Source organism: Anneissia japonica, unplaced genomic scaffold, assembly GCF_011630105.1.
Source record: "Anneissia japonica isolate Jap-2015-1 unplaced genomic scaffold, ASM1163010v1 scaffold287714_len2871179_cov188, whole genome shotgun sequence".
NCBI lineage: Eukaryota > Metazoa > Echinodermata > Crinoidea > Comatulida > Comatulidae > Anneissia > Anneissia japonica.
The window spans coordinates 2,734,029-2,761,068 of record NW_022755542.1 but is presented as its reverse complement, the minus strand read 5'-3'; the positions used below and the strand labels follow the sequence as shown (position 1 = coordinate 2,761,068).

General features: G+C 34.5%; 3 protein-coding genes across 7 annotated transcripts in view; 1 reads left to right on the top strand and 2 right to left on the bottom strand.

The window, feature by feature from the left end:
* The window catches only part of LOC117123627 (F-box only protein 30-like), a 5,897-nt gene extending 1,470 nt beyond the window's left edge, over nt 1-4,427 (top strand). The window contains exons 2-4 of the mRNA XM_033269627.1: nt 192-486; nt 1,047-1,619; nt 2,177-4,427. Of these exons, the coding sequence (XP_033125518.1) occupies nt 196-486; nt 1,047-1,619; nt 2,177-2,215 (903 nt within the window). The 5' untranslated portion in view covers nt 192-195 and the 3' untranslated portion in view covers nt 2,216-4,427. The remainder of the gene's footprint in view (nt 1-191; nt 487-1,046; nt 1,620-2,176) is intronic.
* Nucleotides 4,428-4,815: 388 nt separating this feature from the next.
* Nucleotides 4,816-9,960, bottom strand: LOC117123622 (probable G-protein coupled receptor 83). Of its 2 annotated transcripts, none has more exons than XM_033269622.1 (2): nt 9,878-9,960; nt 4,816-6,929 (listed from the first exon to the last, which is right to left on the bottom strand). In XM_033269622.1, exon 2 carries the CDS (start codon nt 6,900-6,902, stop codon nt 5,685-5,687), a length of 1,218 nt encoding a protein of 405 aa, XP_033125513.1. In that variant the 5' UTR covers nt 6,903-6,929; nt 9,878-9,960; the 3' UTR covers nt 4,816-5,684. The 2 variants fall into 2 exon arrangements, with proteins under 2 accessions (XP_033125513.1, XP_033125514.1); XM_033269623.1 differs by having other exon boundaries at nt 4,816-6,855; nt 9,878-9,958.
* A 6,033-nt stretch (nt 9,961-15,993) lies between these two features.
* Nucleotides 15,994-27,040, bottom strand: part of LOC117123561 (slit homolog 2 protein-like) — a 101,557-nt gene continuing 90,510 nt past the window's right edge. For all 4 annotated transcript variants that reach the window (XM_033269535.1, XM_033269536.1, XM_033269537.1 and 1 more), the window contains 12 exons: nt 26,741-26,873; nt 26,255-26,323; nt 25,437-25,508; nt 24,804-24,875; nt 23,669-23,740; nt 22,662-22,825; nt 21,918-22,131; nt 21,345-21,484; nt 20,872-20,965; nt 20,012-20,748; nt 19,127-19,336; nt 15,994-18,578 (listed from right to left, as the gene is read on the bottom strand). In XM_033269535.1, coding sequence (XP_033125426.1) covers nt 18,316-18,578; nt 19,127-19,336; nt 20,012-20,748; nt 20,872-20,965; nt 21,345-21,484; nt 21,918-22,131; nt 22,662-22,825; nt 23,669-23,740; nt 24,804-24,875; nt 25,437-25,508; nt 26,255-26,323; nt 26,741-26,873 — 2,240 coding nt within the window. In that variant the 3' untranslated portion in view covers nt 15,994-18,315. The remainder of the gene's footprint in view (nt 18,579-19,126; nt 19,337-20,011; nt 20,749-20,871; nt 20,966-21,344; nt 21,485-21,917; nt 22,132-22,661; nt 22,826-23,668; nt 23,741-24,803; nt 24,876-25,436; nt 25,509-26,254; nt 26,324-26,740; nt 26,874-27,040) is intronic.

The window sequence follows — 27,040 nt, the reverse complement described above, 5'->3', positions numbered from 1 at the left end:
GGCTTGGTGTGGACCTATTTTTATATGTTTTATGGTCTGACTGCCCGACAAGCTCTGTCCGGCGGGGGGGGGGGGCACTTGACCTGTCCGGTTAGGACAGCCTCCCCGCTGGCGCCGCCACTGCTATGACCCTAGGCCTAAACTTAGGAATTTATAGGGAATAATTTAGTTTTTTGTTTTTTCTTCTGCAGAAATATGGCATCACAAACTGAAGAACAAGTTCTGCTACATTCACACTGTCTCAAGTGCTACAATTACAATTGTAAAGTTGATTCAGAGCCAGAAAAATCATGCTCAATGTTAAGTTGTGACTTAGATTGTGGGGCGAGGTTCCACACTTGCAAGTTATTGGAGCACAAACTTCTCTGTCCATTTGAACGGGTAGCATGCCTGAGTGCCCACTGCGGTTGTCCGATGTCTGTGGTTCGCTGTTTACAAGTGAAACATATGCAGACGTGTCCAGCTTTTGTTATACAATGTGGTCAGGTATGTACCCTGTTATGTATTGTATGTGTAATGTAACAGGATTTAATGCAGTGTTAGAGCCAATGTAAGGGGGGGGGGGGGGCGCTACAAGTTGGGTGGGAATTATCTCTTTTTGTGAATCCCTTATCGTTGGATGCCATTTTCAAGTCATCTGACTTGACTAAAAATATGTTTGCTAATCCAAACCAATTATGGTTACAGTTGCTCATTATTGTGGTCTAAAAACACAATTTGTACCATCCTAAACCCTAAATATATATGTGTACTACTCACCAAAGAATTTTACAATACGCAATATTTTTCAGTAAAATAGGTGGCCTGCCACACCTTCTGTTTGATGGAAATGATTTAAATGTGATGCTCTTTAGTAATTATAAAACTGAAAATTAACCTACCATACATATAAACATTAATTAATTAAAATATTTGTAACTAATGTATATACAACAGTATGTTATGTATTTACTTTTTCATGTTTATTTAAAAAAAATATCTAATGAAATATATATTTTATTTACGCTAGATGATTATGCAATATATTTCCTTCTTTCTCAATCTAGAAATATAGAGTAGAAGATTGGGATTCCCATTTTACTTGCAAGAAAGGTGCATCTGTCCATGATAGAGTTTGTGCTCCAATCCTTGAACGGTGGAAGAGTGAACGAGAACGAAAAAAAGACCACCTAGACAAGGTGTTTGATGATATATATGATCTCCAACAGAGCAAGAAAGCTGAAAAGGCTGAGGAAAAATGTCATGAAAAAGGTGACCAGGTTATCAAGAAAGAAGAAAAGAAAGTACAAACATCATCAATTAACAGAAAGACATCCACAGCAGATGGTGATAAAGTTTTCCTCTACCCGGAACCGCCCAAGACACCGCTGTCACCCGAACCACCTCATACACCTCTTACACCCCTCTCACCATTCTCACTAGAATCAGATTTCATCAGCAGAATGCCGACTGAGATCATGGCTCACGTAGGCCAATTCCTTGATGGGGAGAGTATGTACAGCCTAGCGAAGACATCAAGCCATATGTTTGATCTGTGTGTATCGTTACTGGATGAGAAGAAAGGAATGGTATATCTGAAGTGGCAGAAAAAAGATGGTACTTGGAAGATCAAGGAACCGGTAAATATATTTTTGATCTTCTGATATCTTTTGTTTATTTGTTATGTATTATTTACTCCAGTAGAAGATGCATATGAATATAGAGGGCAGCAGATTATAGAGGGCAGGAGATTCAGTATTGTTGAGAAAAAAAAAACTTTCTAAAGCCCATGTCGAGAATATCAAATTGAATTTGATAATACTGAAAATTTGTTTTGAGCCAGTATTCATTTGAAAATATGGTTGTGGCACATTGACACAACAGTGCAATTCAAGTGTGGGTCAATTATTTCAAATGGAGGACTGGCCCCGATAGTAAACAGCATCATTGTCACCCTTGGTTCATGCAGGCACTCGCTTCAGCAGCAATAAATAATAAATATCATGACCATCTAGAGGTGCATCATATGGGCATACAACGGTTTCTTGAGCTTTGTAACTGGTTAGTGTAATTTTTCTTGGACACAAATAAAATTTCTTAAAAAACCCAACCCCCCCGCCAAAAAAACGAAAAAAAAAAAGAAAACCAAACCAAGCTATAATTGTCTATGTTGTTAACTATTTGTTTTGTTTTGCAGATGTGGGAATTTGCTTCAGTTAATGTAACAGAGGAATGATCGGAGTGGTGCTTAGATTCTACAGCTTCACATTGGTACCCAACTCTCTTCTTTGATGTTGATGATTATCATTTTTTAGTTGTTCTCTATACCGCCTGTGTTGAGTTACATTTGTGAGTTTAAGTTAATTGAAAATTTGTATTGTTTTAAAAAATTTATATTTATGCTATTAAATATTATTTAAGTTATTGACTTTCAATGGATCTTGCTAAGCCCAGCCCTTAGTTAATAGGGAACTTTTGATTTGCGACGACGTAGAACATAATGAAGTCATATTAATTTAAATGCGCATATCTGAACATTACTCGTAACGTTCTTTCCTGAAATCTGGAACGGTTGTCAGCTAAATCTGTGTTCAGGCCAGAATGTAGTTTGTACTGTTTTAAGCATTGGTGCGTCTTTTGCATTCACGACATATCTGTGTATGCATCGTAAAAAAATGAAAATGTAGAATGCACGTGATGACAGTCACAGATGAGTGAATTCGTTCTACGTTCTCAGTTGAATGCTCCCTATTGTGTTAACGTACATAAACATGTACTTGTGGGCATTTGTGGTCATATTCTGGTTAGTCAGATTTGTTAATATATTTGATTGAGACTTTAGAAAAGTCCATTGGAAGTTTAAACATAAACATATATCCTTTTGCCAATTATCAGAGGTGGATAAATAATGCTTTTCCATTCTGGCATAAAACTTTCAGTTGGCCAGTAGTAAATTTAATGATTTTTGTGATAAAAATGTCTGTAAAACCAAATTGTGTTGATCGATATCTCATTTGATATTGTGTTCAATCCTTTTGAATTAGTTTTTAATGTTCCTTTTCTTATTTGGAGGTTTTCAAGATTTTACGATAACTCGTATATCTTGTGTAGCCATAAAGAATCAAAATTGATGTAGTGTACTTGAGTAAACATATTTTATTAGAAACATAAAGTTAAAATCAACAAAAATTCTAAAAAAAACCAAACGGTTCTACTTTATTTCTATATTACAGATTAGAATACTGATAATGTAATATTTCTTTTTCTTTAATATCACATACTAAAATATAATTAGCATGTATTTGATCTTTCATAAATTGAGACTATATTCTGCAAAGCAGTGTTTTATCCTTACTCTATTTTAAATGTATTTTAATGGAAAATGATATTTACATGTAAGGCTAAAAAAAAGTTGTGTTGCTCAACCACAGTGACCTTCGAAAATCCGGATCAGTCGGTTGCCATTTTAAAAAATAGGTCATTGACCTAATTTTAGGGTTCATTGCCTTAGTTGTCCATGTATTTTAATCTCCTCCTTGGTAAATATTATATAATTTTGCAAAACAAAGAAATAAAAAACAATTCTAAAATTTCAATATTTGGCTTGAGCAACACAGTTTTTTTTCTGACACTAGCATAATATCCAAATTATTTATGTTCACCATAGAAAATTATTTGAAGAGTAAATAAATCCAATAGAATGTATTTTTAAATTTGTATAATATTTTTATAAACATACATACAGTATAAAATATAACTTTAATTGCCGATATTGAATATTGACTTATATAGTAGTAGGATTTAAATTGCAGCATTTTTATAGAGGGCGCCATTAAGTTCACACTAAAGCCACATGTGTGCAGGGATTTTAACAAAAACGGGTTGCAAATACAATAAGCAGTGGGTCATTTGAGTATTTAAAACCTTTTAATAATATTTCTTATTTATATTAATTATGTTTGTAAATTAGATATAGATTATTGATATATGTTTACACTTGTGTGTTTAGGTTTCCAGTTTTGCACTATATAATATAGTACCATAGCCATAAACAAACAATAGGAAAAAAGTTATCTAAATTTTCTTTAAATTTGAACAAATATAATATCTTACTATTTTTGAGATGGCTGAATAATATATTTATAATTTTGCATAAAAGAACAGTATATTTACAAAACTAGGAAGCACAATTACAGGTCTCCCTTCAATTAAAGACCACTTTTGGGACCAGGGTTTCTATGGTCCTTAGCATAATAAAGATAAAAGACGTTTGTTAATTTGGGACCACATAAAAATGGTCTTTAATTGGAGGTGGTCTTTAATTGGAGGGGTGTTTAATTAGATGGAGACCTGTATTATTATTATTGTATAATTTGTTTAGTTTCATGTATCTTTAGCACAGGGTTTGTTTATCTCTGCAATATATAATAAAAGTGAACTAAATATTATTTTGTTGTGTTTATATACTATATTCTCAGAAAGATTAAATTGGGAATTGATTTTTCTGATAGACCTAGAGCTTTGCCTGCACTATTAATATGTGAAAAAGCCATAAATAGCTCGGTACAGTATAGGCATGATGATGTCATATCACGGCCATATTGGCAAACCCTTATATAGTAATAATAATAAAAAAACTTGTAATGCGCCAATTCCAAGAATAATGATCAAATGCACTGTGTATGTAACAAAGCCAAGCTGTTAAGAGATGAGTACCTGAACTAATGGAAGAAGGTAGTTCGTTTAAAAAATATGAGGTAGCAGATGTAACTGTTCTTTGCTAGTAAGGTATGGCGGTACACTCAGAACAAGTGCTTTTAACGTAAGTATTTTAAAGATATGACGCTGTTTAATGGTAGCCAGTGAAGATTTTGAAGTACAAGGGTAACATGGGAATATTTTGGAGTTAAAGAGCACACATGGGCAGTGTGATTTTGAATCATTTGCGTGCAAGAAGTTTAAACAAAAGAGAATTGGAATAGTCTAGCCTGGAAGTTTTTAAATCACATATTGGCCTACTTGTCACAAAAACTTTTAGTGTGTAGAGTTGAAAAAAATGCTTTTTATATAAATATAACAAAGAGTATAGAACTGCAAGAGGTCCACTCTCGTGGTTTCGTTGGAACGTTACCCTATTTCAAAAACTACTGCCACGAAGAGGCGTGTATTTCAAAATACGGGTTTCGGGCGAACTCAATCCTTATTCTAATAGGGCGCCCCCTATCTCGTGGTAGTACTTTTCGATGTGTGCATATCAAATAAGGCAGTCGGACCACTTGCAGTTATATACTCTTTGATTATAATTGTTATTCATTCATTGGCAGAGAGGTAGCATTCGTTGCAGTTGTTATATCAGACGCAGGCTACTGTCACCGTATTGAATAACACAATTTGTCACATCAACATATAGGACAACAATTTAATCTATATTTGGGTTTAGAGCAGGTAAATTGATTAAATTGAAACAGATGAAGAATAGTTTGACCATGAATTGAATCCAAAAACATTCTATGCCATAGATGAGCAAGAGCCGTAATTGTCAAGCTGCGAAGAATCAATTTGCTGCATAGAATCAATTTGCTCTGGAAAAAATGAATTTGGCCTATCTGTTCCATATTGTTTAGGACTGCAAAGAACTGATGCAATTATTCACTGTAGTAAATTAAAATACTGCTTTTTTGCCTCAAATTAAATAATGAGTTTTGTCACTTATCACTTGAATGTTTTGTATCAGTTTCACTCCGTTCTCTTTCTTTAATTTCCATAATGCCACGATCTTTGATTGTACTTTTTAACTCAGCTGCCCTGTCCCTTTCCTTGATACACAGGATAGAATAAATGCTATAAATTTCCGCCCTGAATTTTGCGTTCCGCCAACTATACACAAACGGATTTAAGCAAACACTTATCATAGCAAAGTAATATAAAACTAAGTGCAGCACATTGCTGTGGAATGGCTCGAAGTAAAGGACAAGAATTGTATAGCAATTGAGCGGGAACCAACAGACTGCAAAGATAGACACAACCAAAATTAACATGGTTGAGGTTCTGCGTTTGCTACGATCCTTGGCATCGCGCTGCAACGCTGTCACGTATCCAACTGTCGTTCTGGCGCGTAAAGTTGCAGCTATCAGGCAATATGCAATTATTATAATGATCATTGGAATTACATATCGCAGAGTGATCGAAATAATGACGAAAAGCTTTCTATAAAAGTCACTAGGTTCTGGATAGGAGGCAATACATTTGTAGCCAGATTGAAGTGTAGTTTCCCATCGGTGTAGCTTCCGGAACATAGCGCTTGGAAGTGAGAGAATTAGTGAAAGTGCCCAGATGATAAAACTGATTAAACATGCAGACATAATGTCCATTCGTGGGCGTAGAGGATGAACAATAACTTGATGGCGATCTATAGCGATAACGGTCAGCGTAAAACTTGACACGAAAATAGAAACTTGGATGATGTAATCTGTGAGGTAACACATCCAACGCCCATACGGCCAATCGTCGGAGAGATCTCGCGTTAAAACCAAAGGAATATTAAACAATGTCATAAGAATATCAGAAAAAGCTTGATTCGCTAAAAAGAAATTGGTTACACTGCGAACTTGGCTACTGCGCATCATTACCAGGCACACTAGAGTGTTGCCGAAAAGGGAGATAACTATGAGAACAAAGAACGCGGTGTTGATGGCAATTCTGACATCTCTCCTATATGGCAAAATGTCAGACTTCTCAATACCTTCTCCATACATCTTCAGTAAGTCGTCGAAATCTGCTTCTTTAAATGTGCTGTCTATACTGGCAGAGGAGAGGCTGGATTCAGAAGCTGTGTCATTGGAGTGAGTCATCAAGTCGTCATCATCTGACGCGTCACTGGAATATAAGTCGAGTTGTGAAAAGACATTTTGAAAATGTGACATCTCTGCTCTTCAAATGTAGCCAACAAACTATTGGAAAAAATCTATAGTTAGAGCCAAATAAATGTCAATTTCGTCTTTCTACATGAAGTTTTTTTTTTGTTACATTAAGAAAATTAGAATTTTGAACAACAAAAAGTCATTAAAACACACTTCAAATGTCGGGAAAGCTCATTTCCCGCCATCTAGGAATCAAAATTTTCGAGGGGAAGAGCCCCTGGACCACCCTTTCTTTTTGGGATTTATCGATTCATGGCAAAAAGAATACGCATGCAACTACTCATTTGTTTATGTATGAATACACACATACTCATTTCCCGCCATCTAGAAATCGAAATTTTCCCGGGGAACACGGACCTTTTCTTTGGAGTTTATTGATTAATTGAATCATTCATTAAAAGACACCTCAGAAGTCGGGAAAGCTCATTTCCCGCCACCTAGGAGTTTTTTCTGTGGAAGAACCACAGGACCTACCCAACCCCCCCCCCCTTTCTTTTTGGGATTTATCAATTCATGGAAAAAAATACGTATGCAACTTGCTCAAACTTTTTTTTATGTTTGTATACACACATAAGGCCTATTTACTGTAACAACAATGGGAAAAAATTATTACCTTTAATTTTAAAGAACTTAAATTAAAGTCGGGAAAGCTCATTGCCCACCACTTAAAAATCAACATTTTCCCGGGAAGAACCCCTACCTCCCTTTCTTTGGGTTCAGTGATTCATTATAATAATTTTCAAGAGGGGAAAACCTTGAATTTTGAAGAATTTAAAGTAATTAAAAGACACCTCAGAAGTCGGGAAAACTCATTTCCCACCTTCTGGAATCAAAATTTTCCTTGGGGAGAACCCCCGGACCCCCCTCCTTTTTGGGATTCACCGATTCATGGAAAATTCGTATGCAACTACTCATTTTTTTAAAATTTTTATGTATGTATACACACATAAGGCCTATTTACTGAATAACAATGGTAAAAAATTACCTGACCGTTTTCAAGAGGGAAAAACCTTGAATTTTGAAGAACTTAAAAGTAATTAAAAGACACCCCAGAAGTCGGGAAAGTTCATTTCCCGCCTTCTAGGAATCAAAATTTTCCCGAGGGAGAACCCCCGGACCCCCCTCCTTTTTGGGATTCATTGATTCATGGAAAATTCGTATGCAACTACTCATTTTTTTAAAAATGTTTATGTATGTATACACTTAAGGCATATTTACTGAAAAACAATGGTAAAAAATTACCTGACCGTTTTCAAGAGGGAAAAACCTTGTATTTTGAAGAACTTGAAAGTAATTAAAAGACATCCCAGAAGTCGGGAAAGCTCATTTCCCGCCTTCTAGGAATCAAAATTTTCCAGGGGGAGGACCCCCAGACCCCCTTTCTTTTCGTGATTCATCGATTCATGGAAAATTCGTATGCAACTACTCATTTTTTTAAATGTTATGTGTGTATGGACACATAAGGCCTTTACTAATAACAATAAGAACAAATTACCTGACCGTTTTCAAAGAGGGGAAAACCTTGAATTTTGAAAAACTTAAAAGTAATTAAGACAACTCAGGAGTCGGGGAAAAGCTCATTTTCCGCCATCTAGGATGGACCCCCTTTTCTTTGGAGCTTATCGATCCATTGAAGAAAGAATACGATATGCAACTACTCATTTTCTTAAGGTATACACGCATAACAGGCCTATTTACTGTAATGAGAAAGTTTACCTTACCGTTTTCAAGAGGGGGTAAACCTTGAATTTTCAAGAACAAAGTCATTAGACACCTAGCTCAAAAGTCAAGAAAGGTCATTTCCAGCCATCTACAAATCTAAATTTTCCCGGGGGAGGAATGTTGACCCCACCACCTAGGTTTGATTCCCGATCTGCATGATTCATATTCCCATTCATCTTATAAGTGCCCCCCCCCCACCCACTTTAAAAAACGTTCCGCCGGCCCTGTTAAGCCTCTGATTTCGGAGTTTCTGCGTAGAACCTACTATTAAATAAACAGGCTTTCTCTATATCGAGAGAGCAAAACTTTTAATTTAATAGGTTTAGCGTACCATACGCGGAAACTCAGAAATCGGAGTTTTCAAACTTTTAACCAATTGAAAGATTTTGGTATAGCACGCGAAACCTCCGAAATGATTGATTAAAAGTTTTCACCTCTCTCAATATAGAAAGAACTTGTTTATTTAGTATTAGGCCTACGCAGAAGCTTCAAAATCCGAGGTTTAATTCAGAGTTTGAAAACTCCGATTTTGGAGTTTTCGCATATAGTACGCAGAAACTTCGAAGTCACGGAGGGTTGATTGAAAGTTTTGCTCTATATATAGAACTTGTTTAATTAATAGTACGCAAAAACTCCGAAATTGGAGGTTTGAATAAAAGTTTAAAAACTCCGATTTTGGAGTTTTCGCGTATAGTACGCAAAACCATGCAAAATTGGAGTTTTGGCGGCGGGCGCAGATACTCCGATTTCGGAGTAACTACACAGTGAACAAAGGTAACTATTTCTTGGTATATGGTCAAGCAAATTATAATCAAGGACTGCTTCCTATGAAAAGTTAAGTAAAAGTAGTAAAATTATAATACATAGGCTATGTTATGTTAATATAAAGAAATTGAGTAAAAAGGCCAAGCATAATATTACATTATTAAACAATATATATATATAGTATTAAACCGTAGGCCCATACGGAAAACAAATGCTGTGGTGGAAACGATGGCTGGGTCTCGGTTGAGATACAACACTGTATATTAAAGAAAGCACACAACAACCCGAAGCTGTTGCATCAGTTAGGTCCCTACTCATTTTATGCTCATATTATCTGCCGTGCTATCGTCGGTCAGTTCATCCACTGTTCGTCCTTCCACCCATACCCATCTATCTACCCATCCATCCGTCCGTCGGCAGTCGGTCGGTCTGTTTCTATCTATGTGTTATACGTGCAAATACAATAATTGCAGATAATTAGTACAACTTACGGTTTGAGAGAAAATATACTGTGTATCTTCTGGGTTGCAGTGTTTGCTGTTTACTCTCTTAAAAGCGTTAGGTGCATTCGTTCTTATGTACTGTGTCAATCTTGTTGGTGACGAGAATTTTTCAGAGTAAAATATTAGCATATGAACTTTTGATTGGCTATTAAAAATGGTGACATCACGCACCGTACTATAAGTTGTGTATCGAAAGTATAGCTATGATTATTTATAAATAATCGAAAGAGAAAATACAATGATTTTGTAATGTGAATGAAAGAAATTTAACACTTTTTGACTAAATGTAGCTTATCAACTGCTCATTTTGAAATGTTGTTCCCTACGAAGCCCAATGTATAATGTCCAACCAGACCACTCAAGAACTTGTACGCAATGTGTAATCTAGTTTTATTTTTCTTCACGTACGGAGAGTTTGCAATTGTTGGTTGTAATAATAATAATAATAATAATAATAATAATAATAATAATAATAATAATAATAATAATAATAATAATAATAATACGGTACTATTCTATTATTATTATTATTATTACTATTATTGCTATTTTTCGTATAGGCCTGAGTGGCGAAATATTTTAACGATAATAATAACAATAACGATAATAATAACAATAATAATAATAATAATAACATATTAATAGTAATAATAATAATAATGATAATAATAATAATAACGATGATCATAATGAAAATGATGATGATCATAATGACGATGATTATGATGATGATGAGGAGGAGGGTAATGGAAATGATGAGGAAGATAATAATGATGATTACGATGATAATGATGATAGTAGTGGTGGTGATAATGATTATGATGCTGATTATGGCGATGATGTTGATCAAAAAACATTACAATGAATTTCATAGATATATTTTTTAGGACTACGTGCTCAAAACCTCTGGATTCTAGGCCATGCAACGTTCTTGGTTGGGGCAAGAGTCGGCGATTACGTCTTCACATAGTACCATATATCATTAAAATAACATTAATCTTAAACTTGTTAACGCCGGTTGATATCCATTACAGAACAATTGACTTTGCCATCGTGAACTATAAATGGATAAACCAACAAATCATAGCAAACTAGCGGCGCTAAACAAACAAAATTACAGACTACTTGGTGCAACAGACGAGACTTTTACACTATTTTTTTTAAAGACCTAGCAAAAACAATCTGAAGGTGTCACCTTTAAAACTATAATGTATTAAAACAAAGTAAACATTATTAAATAAACAATCTATGAAACCAGAGTATACAATGATATTAGCAGTGATGCTTAAATACAATCGTAAAAGCATGACAAACGGGACAGAGATTATACTTGTTTAAACATTCGTTACAAAAGGCGTCCTCTTATACGCATATTTGTTCTTTTTACTTTTTAAAGTTAATCACTTGTACGAATAATTAGTAAATATATTTAGTATTCAAATTGAATTAAAATCAAGACGTATCTGATTTGTACATATTGTTGTCATAACACTAATTCTATTGTAATTATAATTTATCATTAATTGAAATAAATGTTGATGAATGAATGAATGTATTTCATGGTATTACATGCGTGATGTGATTCAGCGATTTTGGAAATAACTTTAAAGATAAATAGGCCTAGCAAGTTTAAGGTGAAACTGAAACATGAATGTAGCAATTGTTTTAAATTAAATATCAAAGATGTTGAGAGTTACAATAAAGTTACTTTCAACAACAATTAATCAGCTAGTATCTCATGATAGGCATAAGAAAACAGCAGATTCAATCACATCCGAATTTAAACTGCTTTTGGTTTGTCTGTTTCATTGGAAGCTTTTGGTGTAACAGTCGTTCCTACTAAAACTTCTCGCGACACGCAAGCAAAATGTAATATATCAATACACTGTGATCAATACTTATTAATAAACAAAAAGATAGTTTTATTCCCAAAATTGTTGGAAAAAGTTGAAATTTGGAAAGAATGATATAATGTTTACCATGCCTAAGCCATAGTGAAAAAGTCACTGTGATTGTGTTGTTTCGCGTAGAGTTCCTGTTGGAAATATGTATAAAGGTCGCATCAGTATTAGTTGCGAGAAGGAAAGTTTGAAGAGGATGAGTTTGTCAAAAAGGGAGCCAATTAGGCTTAAGCCTTTTAGGATGTGATGGTCATGTATATCTTGTTCACGAGGCAGAAAAGATTGGCTGAAGAGTTTTGTAGTTTCTGAGACCATGGGTTAATTGTCGGTGCAAAAAAAAAAAAAAACAAAACAAAAAAAACTGAAGTAGGTTTAAGGCCCGCTATCATCAAGATTTGACATAACATTTAAACAAGTTTGCTGTGTCTGATATTCTGTAACACAGTGATTGTGTTCACTGTATCATAGTTCTAGAAAATATGTAAAAAAAAGAAAATGTGTTTATGTATGTCGAAAAAGAGAATTGATTAAAAACATATGAAAACCACGAAAAGAGGAGGGTAATGAAAGGCTACCCCACAGCTAAAAGAATGTACAAAATCAATTACTTTAGGGCCCATATCAGTTATCTTTTTACTTGGGACAATGCCATGAGCGCATTTTTGCGGCTATGACGCTATAGAAACTGACATCATCATCATCATTATTATTATTATTATTATTATTATAATTATTATTATTATTATAGATGTAAATGTATAAATTCAATTATGAATTTATAACGATATTGATGATGGTTTTTGCCACATAAGAGAGAAAAAAGCTTTGACAACCATCAACCTAAATATAACCTTCGCTACTATTGTTTTTTTCTTTATTTATTTACACTTTACTAATTAGCTAAAATAATATTTACGCAAAACAGGTGTATTTGAATGAGATTCAAAAGTTATGATATAAAAGGAGCAAGGATCACGTGTTTCTTAGATTATCATTAACTGTCATGAGCTATTTAAATACTTGAAAGAAAACAGGCGACATGCTTTCTCTTCACTCTGTGTGGTATAATACCAATTTTGTATGATTCCATAAACAAAAGTAGCCAAGAAATAATTCTGACTATACCAGTGAAGGAGAGAAAGACTCATGGGAAGAAAATTTAGTAACGATAACAGATTTTTTCTTTGTATTCACATGAATTGGCGGGTATAATTAATTAGTTTATCTAGTCAGCTTACAAAATGTAAACCGAATCTCAAGTACTGCTATAAATATATCAAAGGTGATAGGAGTTCTGTTCAGGGGTTTTTGATACGTCGTTTGTCACTCTCCGGAGTTGAAGCACACAGTGGTGGTGGCGGAGGTGAACAAACTAACCGAGAATGCATTGTCTACCAATATTTTACGTAGGCATATCAGGCAATATGCCTACTGAACTCTGATATGACTGACTGGTTATAGATTGATTTTTTCCGTTAATACAGTAGTATTACCAATTCCATGTTTCGTCAATAACTATCTCTTTCGAAATCGAATCAACTTTCTGTGTGATTTTAGCCTTTTTGATGACTCAATAGGAAGGAAATGTTTTGAAAGAAAAATTATGATTAACCCATGATTAAACAATTTGTAAAAAAGAAAAAAAGAAAAAAGAAAAAAAAAAGGATTATTTTACTCTAGTGGTAAAAGAAGATGTCATGGTATAGTACTAACCACACTTTCAATAATGTGCGTTCGAAAGGCCTGAGGTTAAAACATTATTTATAGACCTGTCATCAAATCTACAGAGTGAAATACGGTTTGTACTTGAATCTCGCAGTTATTGAAGTCAGAATAACAAGTGTTGAGAAGAGTTGGGAATTTTCAGAATAGGCCTAGAAATGAGAAATATCGAATAAGCTGAAAGTATTATACTGTAATAAACTGCTATTATTTTCTGGGGATACAGTACGTCTCTCTTTTTATATGGAACTGAGTAAGAAACGCCCATTGTGGTACAGATACATTGCACCACACAAATGCGTCCTATCGTCATTATGACCGCTTGAATGTTCTGGCTCTGTAACTCCATGGCGAAACTTGAAAGCCAAAATTAATATTAAATTAAATGATTGAATAATTGAACCTCCCCTCCATAAAGAAGTAAATAGCTGTAGCTGTATAGCTATTTACCAACATCTGTATAATTATTTTACCCGCTCAGAAAGACGCACGGCAGCTAACGGTTAGCAGGTTCCGGATCCTGCTAACCGTTAGCAGCCGTGTGAGAACATAACCAAGCCACAGTAACCTTACAGTACCTATTTTCGACATACGTTTTAATCCAGCTGTTAGCGTTATCTATAATTCTGTAGTAGGTACCTAGCCTTTACACAAGAATACGGCGATCCACCGTGTCAAAAGCTGAAGATAAATCCAGCATAACCAAGATTACAACTCCACCTTTGGCAAAATTTTGTAAAATATTATTACTTTACAACTGTATTAACGTAATTTGAATAATACATTCTCACATGTGTTGCTCTTGTAGCGTGATAAGTCCTCGTCCAATCATGTGTAGATTCGTGTAAGTGTAAAATTATTTTTACGATATCTTAATGGACATAAATAGTTAGTGTAAAATGATTTTTACGATATCTTAATGGACATAAATAGGAACTCAAAAAATACCAATAGGCCTAATGGTAAGACACCTAAGGAAATTGTGCTACAATATATTACATCCAGATCTGTTCACGCGTCTGGGCGTCACAAACTTTTGGTTCTTACTCAAACAGGTCTATATGATGATGATCTAAAAACCTTATAGGCCTAGCAGATAAAGGAAGCCTGTAAAAGTAGCAAAAATAATATTTCAATGGAATTTAGGTTCGTATTTATGTAAAGTGGATTTATGTGAAACTACAAACAGCCAATCATTTCAATGAGTTTTGAACATTTAAATTGCAATGTAGCCTTTCTTTTGAGGGAAAAAACTAAAAAAAAAACAAAAACAAAAACACCATGCCAACATTGTACAACTGTACTATCCAAAAAAGGGTTATGCTCAATAAAGAAAAGTGGATTCTAGCCTCCAATCATGAGTTTGGCTAAATAAGCCAAACATCCATTGTGCATTTGCTGCCATCCCCTCTCAGGCATGATATTCGATCTCCCTACAGAAACAGGGGGGTGGCGAGTTCACTAGTGGCGGCATTGGCGAGAAAGATGACGGGTGGTGGGTGAGAGGAATGTCGTTAGACAAGCATGGTGGCGTAACAAGTCTTCTCGGATAAGGACTATACCGTAGGCCCTGGGTACACAATTGGTTCATGTGCACTTTAAAGAACCCAGTACATTTTTTGAGACGAGAAGGGATTGGGGGAGGGGGTGTTACCCTAGTGTACTGGTCCATACAGCCAGTGGCGGCGCCAGGGAGCTTAAGCCCCACCCCCCATCGGTCTACTCAAGCTCCCACCCCTCCCACCCATCGGCCAAAGCTTGTCGGGCAGTCGGACCAAAAAAAAAAAATAGGCCTAGTTTTCCCATCTCAGCCATTTCCGGCCATCTAAAAGTCCCAATTTAAAAAAAAAATCTCGTTTTGGGAGGAGGGGACACCCCCATACCCACCCCTGGCTCTGGCCTTTGGCCCTCAGATAACGCTGCACGCTATAGTTACACCCATAAATACTTAGCCCCCAGTTGGACATCTTAGCCCCCCCATAAATTATATTCTAGAGCCGCCACTGCACACAGCCCCTGTTACCCTGCTCTTACGGACCATAAGGTCCTTTTGCAGAATGTTCCTACGTAAACGTCAATAGACATCATAACGAGTACATCGGATGAAAAATAATTGCTATTCGGTAATAATATTGTGGTCTAAAAGCGCAATTTTGGGCCATCTCCAATCTCCCCTACAACAGAAGTTCTATTATGGACCCACCCTAACCACTGGTACACAGGATGAAAACTCACTAATAATAATAATAACAATAATCGTTTGATCTTGATTTGATTGAGCGCATTTTGCTGAAAGCCTCAATGTGCTTTACATTATAAATAAAAACCAGAGTTAAGCAAAACACAAATTAAAAAGATAAGTTTTGAGTAGCAGTCACAAGAGGCTGAAATCCCAGTGACATCGGGATCTCGAGAATTCTTGTATGTGATATAGTGCAATGTATTTTCGCTGTGACAAATTAAGCAGAATCAAGCCATCTATTCATTTACATAGGTATACTTTATTCCACATCTTAACTACTGTATGTATAATAATTATCAGAATGCAATTTTAATACAGTAAATAGAATACAAATGCGAACAAATTCAGCTTTACAGTAGTCAATCGATATGCGACTTATCTTTCCATTCATATTCACTTACAAGCAGTTCACAATGTTTTGTAAATACTGCTGAAGTTTCGCCGCACCAGGTGTGAGTGTACCGATACGACACACTTATTTAAATGTACAAAAGTTTATATAGTGTTAAGTTATATGTTTTTAATATTATTTTTTATATAAATACCAATGTGGACCACGCGGCTCGTATATTAGTGTTATTCAAGGTTCTTATACAACAAATACGAACATACAATACGAAAATAAAACACACCACTTTAAATATATCAAAATTATATCATACCCTTTTCATCTGTATTTTAACTTCACACTTAGTTTTAAAATTTTAAAACGGTTGTTTGTTTTCACTTTAAAAACTACCATCTATCGAATGAAATATTTCATTAATAAAAAGATATAATGAAATGTAAGGGTTACTTAAATATTTCAGGTTTATGAAGATTGACATTTCTTGACAAAAATACCCCAAAAGACATTCTAACTTCAATAAAAGGAAAAATAAGGAATGGAATCGCCAAGTAATGAAACAGAAATAAACAGTTATTGTGTTTTTAATGACTACATGGGCCATTTGACCAAAAGCTAAACGTCTTTCCCGAAAGACAGTAAATTAACTGAACTGCGAGAGCAGCTTGATGGAACAGAACCAGGAACACATCGTCATGTTTTAAGTGCACATATAGTCATGGTTCAGCGCACATAAAAATTAATGGATTTTTTTTTGGGCTATACCTTCTATGTTTTTAAAAGAGGTAATAAAATGGGTTTTTTGTTTTGAACATTTCACATAAATCTATACTTATATTGTGCAAATTCAAAGTATATAGGTTATTATAATATTAACCATAGTCAACCTTGTTTTCCATGTGCATATTTTGGTTACATCTTAAGCCGATTTTTAAGTTCTAATAAATGGACAAGAAAGCGTAATACAAATAAATTGCATGGCTTAGTTTGCAGCAAAAACAAATTATACATTCCTTTTCTTTTCATTCAGATAGCTTGAAAAAAAAAATTATATTAAATAACTTTGTAATCAATATTAATCTCAAATTTGTGCTGGCGCTGTTTTTATAATCCAATCTTTGGCTATATTTCAACTTTCTTTTAAATACATCCAGCCCTGAAATATACACTGCAAACTTTGTATAGAGTTGAACTGACAATAGAGCACCTGAGAAGATACTAATGCATTTTGGGAAAACATTCCAACCAATCAGAATTAAGTTACTCTTAATATAGTAGCCATTTCCCCCTCCAAAATTCATTGGCATAATATTATGTTACTCTCTCCATAATGATTTGGATTTATCAAATCATTTGGTAGATTAGTCAAAATTTGATTTAACACAATGCCTCATAAAAGGCAAGGTCCTTATAAGGCAATGACCATATAAGGTAATAAGCTAAATTCCAAATTATTCACCCAATAATTTTTGCTATATTTACAACTGATTTACAATACTATCAAATTTAAAATATCACACTGAAGTTAATTTCATAAACGAAAAGCATGAGTAAACTTTACAAAATATATTTTTTCTACACAAATGTATAAAAAACACAATTATTTATTTTCTTGTTACAAAATTCATTGATATTTGAAATTTAAAGGTAAACATTGGCAAATGAAAAACAAATATAAAGTTAAAATATTTTGTAGTAAAATTCAGGTTATAATCTTTATGAAAACAATAACTATACTCAGACCAAACGATTTGTTGAATATATGTATTGTACCCTGGCGTGCTCATAGTGTGTTTCCTGCCAGCGGGTATTGTCGGCTGCCAACCAAAACTACATCGGGGTTCCCGCCAAAACCTCACCATTTCCTTACAATATTTGCTGATCTGACCTAGCCTATACACATATAATACAATTTCGGTATATAACTGCTATCAAGAGACTATTTCTGGCTTTATTACTTACACCAGCCCTAACCGTTGCACTACAACACCCTCTAGGCCTTCATTTTGATACAAGTTTTTTCTAATGACCCAAAGTAAGAATATCTCACCAAGCCTACACATGTGCAATTACCAAATGTCGCATAGGCATCATCTAAAACTCCAAGATGTCAAACGATAGTTTTTCAAAACTGATTATTTACAAATACTATGATCAGTCTTAAGTTTATGAACAAGTTCTCCTTTGATACAACTCTGCACTGCCCTCATCTCTTTCACGAGGCTCTCCCTAGACATAACTGACACTTGCAGTCTCGGACGATTCTTACAGGACGTTCATAAACAGTTCCGTTCGTGCATGCAAACTCAATGTTTTTGATTCGCGTTCTCCTAGGCCGGCAACAGGAGGCATCATTCAGGCCACACTCTCCGTTGCACGAGGCATGGGTGATTAATTTACGACTCCTGCATACCTCCTCATCATTTACATCTGTGTCGACTAGGTGTGATGTAACTGTCTGCTTTCCACATGTAGTTCCTTTAGAAAAAGAATAACAAGAAAATCAGTTAGTTTTACAAAATATTGCTAAAATGGCAATGGCTTCATATTCACTTTAGAAAGAATGTGCTCAAGGGGTTAGTAGTACAAAGAAATTTTTTTTGAGAGTTTGGGGAAGAAGCAAGCTATCAGCAGTAGCAAAGATCTGTTAAATGATATGATAGTTGGACTGTTCCAATATAACCACCGTAGTTGTTAATTTTTGTTCCCAGATTTCACTTTTACTCAATGAGCCGAGACTGAGCCTCAATATCACCTGTATATAATAGAGATTTTTAGCACCATATTTAAACATTAGAGAACAGTACAAGCAGGGATCACAAAAATGATGATACAGTATTTTTACTACTTCAATGCTAAACCAAAAAAGGAGTTACCAACTAATACCAACTAAGCTAAACAGCTCTTTTCTGACAAATAGTTGTACCCAATGGAACTTTTATTGCACAAATCATGCATAATACCAGATTCATAGAGAATTAGAGAACTAAAACAGTCTCAAGAAATAATTCATTTTAATAACGTACTTGTGTTACAGTATCGACCCATCCAGCCGTCTTGACAGTCACACTGCGATCCTGCGTCACTGGTCTCGCGGCAGAATCCATTGACACACTGGTGATCCATGCAAGGGTTTGGCTTGTCAGGTGATGGGCAACCCTCGATTACATTATGCGAGTATTCACTGGAGGACACGTCGTAGTAGACCCCATTGATTGTGAATTTTGTGACACAGCCTGTGGAACAATGAAACAAGTCACATATCATTTTAATTATGTAAATCCGTATCTATTACCACTAAGTGAGCAAGTGACTTAATATTATTACTATTTTGTAAAGATTAAAATTGAAAAAAGTGATAAGTACGGTACATCTAAAGCCATTGCTGAAACCAGAACAAAGGGTGGGGAAATTGTTTTAAAAAATTACTTTGTCCTGACCTTTATGGTTGATGCTGTTATTGTATTTTTTTTCTCATATAATTAAACATTTAACATAGTTTTGCATTGTCGCTTGTGTCCTTGGGCACGGCACTTTACTCTCTCCACCCAGGTGTACAAGTGGATACCTGGTAGGTTCAAACACAACCATGCGCTGATTACAGCTGCAACATTATGGAAATCTCCCAAGGAACCTGAGTATGTGTTCCATATGTGTTTGATCCAATGGCCGGTGGTAATAATGCTAAGTGCATAGAGGTCTCTACAACAAGCACTATATAAGTCGACAATTATTATTACTATTATTATTGTTTGTGTAGTTTGCCAGAACTAAAACAATAGTAAAAAAGAAATATATATATAATTTTAATCAAATTTGTTATGGTGTAAACCTCTCCATTAACACATTAATCGAGTTTTTAGCTAAATGGACAGTATATAAATTTTGAAGAATCATCAACTTTAACCTACCAAAAAAGCTGGTGCTGTTTCTGACATGAACCTGTTGCAGAGCGTTTTCTATCTCATCACTTGGCAGACCACCAATGTAGGTCTTCACATCAATGTCAAAGTGGGCATTGGTCCCCATACTCTTTGAAAGCTGCCATTCGCCACTGTCGACACTCATCGATATGTTCTTCTGCGCGACTTTCAAGTTCAACTCGTGGAACTGCCCATCATTTAGTTTCTCTGGACTGAACATCGTGATGACAGGGTAGTTGCCAATATCGTAGCTGACGCGTATTCTCCCACGGAATAACTCCACTGCGATATGCTCAATGTTTCCATGGTACAGTATCACACCATATTCTTGAATTGTCGCAAACACTACCTGGATGTTCAGAGTTTGGCTGGTGTCCATGTCCGTAAACTGCAAATATGCACCGCGTGACCGGAATTTCATGCTGGTAACGATTTCGCATTTGTCGCCACGGAAGCCTGGTAAACAGCTGCACGTGGTTGATGACGTGGCACTAGTGTATACACATTGTCCATTGTTCTGGCACTCGTGTACTTCGCATGGGCTGGTACTTGCGTAGATGATAGGTGGAATTTCACAGTAATCCCCTTCAAAACCAACAGGGCAGCGGCACATGTACTGCGTACCAACTTCTAGGCAGTCACCTCCATTAACACATGAACGAGACCGACAATCGCGGAAGCCCTCCGAGCAGTTTTGACCTCTGAAACCGGCTGGACATATACACCTGAATTTAAATATGAAAAAAAGTTATTGTATAACTTTCTAGATGATAATAATATTAAACAAGAAGCTTTTAAATGATATACTTTGGAATTTGGCCGTATCTATTTAGAAGTATAGAACATACCTGTAAAATGAGCCTAGATCCTGGCAGATTCCATTATTTCTGCAGGGGTTAATACTTGCTTCACACAGATCAATATCCACTTCACAGAAATCCCCTATGGTGAAGTTTTCAAACATTATTAGTACAATTTCAAAGATATTAAATACATGACAATAACATTTTGTTTGTTTTTTTGTACAGGTGGTACACAAACAGTAACTTATACATGATGCTGCAATAAAAGAAAGCCTGTCCCTTTTGAGCATACGCAGACACACGGTAATTATCTAAAGTAGTGTTACAGACCTCAGTGATATCTTTTTACAGACATGCATATTGCATGGGACGCGTGCTAATCTTACACGAATCTGCATTCACTCGAACACAAACTAAAATGGGATGCTTGCTAATTATCACTAGCACGGGAGAACAGTTTTTTGTGTATGAATCAAGTATAACAAACTGTATTTTTCAATTTTAGTTTGTGTACAAACCTTTGTATCCATGCTGGCAATTACAAGTGTAGCCTCTATTTTCATTCACAGAGCAGGATGCGTTATTCTGACAGCGATGATTGCGACAGTCTATAATAAGATCACAAGTGGCACCACCAAAGCCTGATGGACACTCACAACTACGCAAAAACAAGCGAGAGAAAATTAATTAGTTCACTTGCAACATAAGTACACAATATCATATAGCTACAGGTAGACCAATTTTTCTATTAGCTTCCCTATTTAATTATTAATATTATGGTCTTTCTGTTCATTTCTTCATTGCGATTACTTGCTATTAGACATTTTTTAGGCAATTGTTTGAGCCTGTTATCACTTTCCAAAGGATTAAAACGTATGAACTATAACCTGCCGATTGATTGATTATAATTATTAAATTTCAAGCTACAAAATTAATAAGACTAATATTTCTATTGGCTAAAATAAAGATAAAAATACAAGCATCACACACATACTATATATATATATATATATATATATATATATATTATATATATATACACACACACATGCACTACAATATTCATAATTGCTGATCATTCTATAACTAACCTGAACCCTGCTTTCAAGTCAATACACGTTGCCATGTTGTGGCAAGGTTCATCTGCACATTCGTTGGTTTCAGTTTCGCAGTTGTGTCCTTCAAACCCAGAGGCGCATTGACACGTGTATTGGCCTAGGGAGTCACTGGCGCACATGCCGTCATTTTGACAAGGGTTCGACAAACAGGGATCGCATTTTTCTTCACCACTTCCCTCTTGACCCTCTGTTAGATAAAAGACATTTAAGTCATGGAAATATAATGTATTATCATATTCAATATCATCATCATTATTCTTCAGCTGAAGAAGGTCTGAGAATGCAGATTGAAAGCTACTGGTGAGAAATAACCCTTATCTTTTTGGCTTAACGTAAATTAAATTTTATATTATCATTATTATTATCATATTACAACCAGCTTTATGATCATTATAGTCATTGTCATTATCATCTTGTTATCATCATGATAACCATATTTTATGATTATTTTTATATCATAAGCACTTACCATCCTTATCATAAATTATCATCGTTGTTATCATAATCATTGCCATTATTATCACCAATTTTATCATAATCATTATCATATACAAGCAACAAGCCATCACTGTCATTATCATAATCATTATTATGAAATTATTTGAACATCATCATTATTGTAAGCCTCATGATTTTGTTTCACCAGTTAAACCAGAAATTTATTTCAATACCAATTTTCATGTTACTGCTATTATATATAGTTCCTCATCTACCTACCAAAACAGATAAACTTCCTAGAGGGCGCTGTAAGGATAGGCTTGTATTTGAGATCATAGGGGCCATCACATCTGGCAGTGCCAGGCTCACGGTAACCGTCCTTAACCCAATCTGACAGCCACTTCAGTTTACAATCACAGTAGAGTGGGTTAGAGCTAAGAGCACTGCAAAAAAAAGATGGTAATATAATATGACAATGAGGTCTCATTCCACACCAATACCTGGGATTTGACATCAATATGCTTTATTTGGCAAATCCCATTAATATAGTTTGGTCACATAAAACTTAATGGTGTAACTGGCAATCCACAAAGGAAATAAGCTGTTTAAGCTTTTTGGGCTATCCGGGAAAATCTTTTTTTAAAATTAGTTTTTTTGAAGTGATTTTTGTAGTATATTAAGTGATTTCTGAATAAATTCAAATTAAATCAACAATGACACAACAAAATGCAGACAAGTAAAATTGTCACAACACTGGCAGGTCATCATACCTACACTATTCTCAAAAGTTTTAATTTTTTTGTGCTCTACTAATAGGGGTACAGAACACTAATTTCCACATGGGACCAATACATTAATCTCTAATTAAAAGAGCAAGGCAACCAGACTTACCAAGAATGATTTGACTAAAACATGAGTAAGTTTTTAAATCAGGAAATACATTGAGCATATTTCACTCAATTTACTTAAAGTATGCCAACATAAATACAAGGCATACATACAGCTGAAAAAATATAAACATTTACTTAAACTACTACTACAACTTCAGAAAACATTAAATCATAGAATTTAGGAATGTTGAAATGGATGACGAAGAGCAAGGCTAACAAGGTTACCAAGAATGACTTGCCTAAAACATGTGTAAGTTTTGAATCAGGAAGAATTTGAGCAAAGTTTATAATCCACTACCTTTAAGCATGCCATTACAACTTATACTTACAGCTAAATCAAAAGTGTAATATCAATAAATCAATTAAAAGTACTATAATCTTCTGCTTTTTACTTACAGGTGAGTAAGTGATGTCATTTCATTGAATGCACCCTCTGGGATGTGCGAGATCTCGTTACCATGGAGAGACCTGCAAAAAATAATTCACATATATATGTATGTCAAAATATATTTTTAATGAGATAGTTAAGAGTGTGAATTTGATATTGCTCAGTTCAGGTAACAGCACATAGTGTATAAAAAACCTGAATTGTTTTTCAAATACAAACATACCATCAAACCATCAAGAGTAATATATATATGTGATGTAAGTGTACTTTATCAATAATTAAACTCTATGTGACAAATAACTGTGATTTGCCCATATATGGGCATGACATGATATCATCATGCCCATGGATGTGATATGACATCATCATGCTAATGGGTATGATATGACATCATCATGTCTATGGATGTGATATGACATCATCGTGTGCTCCTTATATGGATAATTCACACAAATTTGTAACATATAAACTTGATAACGTAGATAGAGCCTTAGTAGACGAGATGTCAATCATGTCCCATCAAAGCACCTGTTAATTTCCCAGATTCAGATAATTGTGGAGGTCATCGTCACCTCATCTTATCATTGTCATGTACACATTTGATGACAATGTACATGACGAATCATTTATATTCCGTTTGTTGTTTATCTGATTAACTGTTTCCTTCTATCCCTCCCTGGCCAATTACATTTCCTATACCTCATACAATTATTTCATTTTGCATTGTCACTCGACCTTCAAAAGAATGAGGTAAATTCCGTCAATTGATTCACAATATCGCATTTATTAATTTGTAAAATGTCCTACTGTCGTACATTTATGTGAGCTTTACATAAACTTGCTTTGCACAATTCTCCTAATTTTATAATTCTTTAATAAATTACAAAATATAGGCAATTATCTACTTACTAAAGTTATTGCTGAGAAATTAAATTTGAGTCAATTCTTTCTAAAACTCTGCTTCATTGGCTAAGTGGGACTTTTAAACAAAGAAAGATTTTAATAGCAAAGAAAGAATATCGTGATCTCTCATTGGCTATTAAATCTTTTTGATAGCTATATTGCACAAACAGCCCAATTGGGGACGTTGATCAATATGACATGCTGCTATTTGTGAAATGATGCATAACTGAGAACACTTACAGGAGCCTTAGAGTTCTGAGTCCTTTAAATGCCCCCTTCGGAATACAGCCTACTTTATTGAAGCTTAAAATTCTGAAAAAAGAATGAAAAAAACATTGAAAGGTACAACACCCTGTATCTTATCAAACAGTTTATAACAAAGATCGTGGCTACTATAAATGTAATACCATGGAAAAATTATAGTTCTCTATGGTAATACAGACAATTGCAAGAGTATGTGCAGCGTAGTAACAGCCACCACATTTATCATCATCAAGTTTGAGCCAAAAAAAAAGTTATTATTGCAATCTTGAGAGATAACCACTTTAAGGTTTCATTCTCGTTAAGCGATAAACCATACAATTTCTTCCTCCTCCCACCTTCTAAAAAGAAATTAGAAACATGAGTTAAAAAACAACTGTCTGGACTGCTCTTACCCTTTCAACTTTTAAAGTTGTATATAATGCTACTGTATTTATAATGCTACTATATTTGCTACTGTATTTACTCATAAATTTTCTTTCACTCTTTTCAACAAGATTTTATGAATAAAATTGAACCAAAAAAAAAAAAAAAAATTATATCAGCATGGGTGATAGAATAAAAGTGGCTTGCTGATATCAAATTTAACCTTTTTTTAATTTCCTTACTTACATTGTTGATAGGCTGGTCATGTTGACAAATGCATTTTCTGGGATATAGGTAATCAAATTGTTGCTCAAATCACTAGAAGAACAAAAAAATTAAGAGTTTGAGTGATAAATATTACTTCAATACTACCCCAATTGTCTGGGTAATGTAATAATAGTTTTTATACCTCCTGGGCTATATTAACATTTGTTTAAAGATATGTCTTAATAGCATTATCATAAAATGCCTATTTAATAACATCTGTATCCGTTTAATATTACTGACATATATTATCATTGTTAATAGAGTTCAGGAAATGAAGCACATTATATAACACCAAACTGTTACAAATATATATTCTCTGTGTTGAAAGTTCAATAAAATTCATTATTTAAATTATATACTTCATATTAAGTAAGTCATTAGCTTTCAATAAATATAACAATCAATTGTTTCCTTTCCTATTTAGAAACCCATAATAAGCCTACTGTTTTTTTTGCATTGACTTTAAAATTGCCTAGTATTCAATTAAACAATTTTCAGAGTACAAATTCAGAAATCAATGAAAACGAATTGTTTTTACCCATGTCTCACTAAAAGTCAATTGCTTACTTGACCTTATAATTGTGCAAATGTTTTGATTCAATTATTAAGGATTCCAGATTTGATCACAAAGTCTATATCGTCTTAAATTTCAATAAAATTTGAAGACTTTTCTGACTCTAGAGAAAAAGATTTTATTAGGATATAATTTTCATTTTCTCTTTTAGATCAAGAGTAGCTCTATTGTGAACCTAGCAACAAACCGAATTACAAGTATAAAATTTGAAAGTGAAACTTACAGCGTAGTGAGCTTTTTGAGTTTTGATAATCCACTTGGTATGTCAGTAAGCAGGTTGTTATCCAAATACCTAGAAAATTTGGAAAAAATAACAAAAATATATTTATAGAACCAGATGAATTTCTTCAACTTAATCATAAACAGACCTAATTAATTGTATTAATTGATTGTATAGTATGTTTTCAAAATTCCACCCAATAGTCCACTCATCAAGGATGATGATGGTGGTTTGTTCACATGACACAATTCCCTCCTCTGGTTCTGGATTTTTCTAAAATCCATGTTCTGCATAGGGCAAAGAGATTAAACATCTCTAATACTTTAATCCTTTATATCTCTTGATAAACAGAACTATTAAGTTGCAATTCAGCCCTATAGTACAAGGAAACACTTTGTAGTTAACTGAACCAAGGGCCACAGTATGATCTAGATGACTTCTAACAAAAAACATACAAGAACAAAAACATGTTTCTTTAACATGACTTACAATTCTGTTGAAGACAATGGAATGTTGAGAGGAGGAGTCTTGAGTTCTTTGCGGCTACACCTTATGACGGTCCCGCTGCAAGCGCATCCCTTAGGACACATGACATCGGGTCGACAAGTATTGTCATCATTAACTGGAAAAATGAAATATGTGGATGCATTTTATTATTAAAAATATTTATATTTTGTAATTTTGAAAAATTATTTTGAAGCATAGGTTTGGAGCAAAGGGGGGGGGGGGGGGGGTGCATTTCCTATGCCCCTGTTTAGGCAACTGACATTGCTTGTACCATGTAGGCTT

Bases quoted from the DNA above. Each gene is read 5' to 3' on its own strand.
- LOC117123622 (XM_033269622.1), bottom strand. From the start codon at position 6,902: ATGTCACATTTTCAAAATGTCTTTTCACAACTCGACTTATATTCCAGT.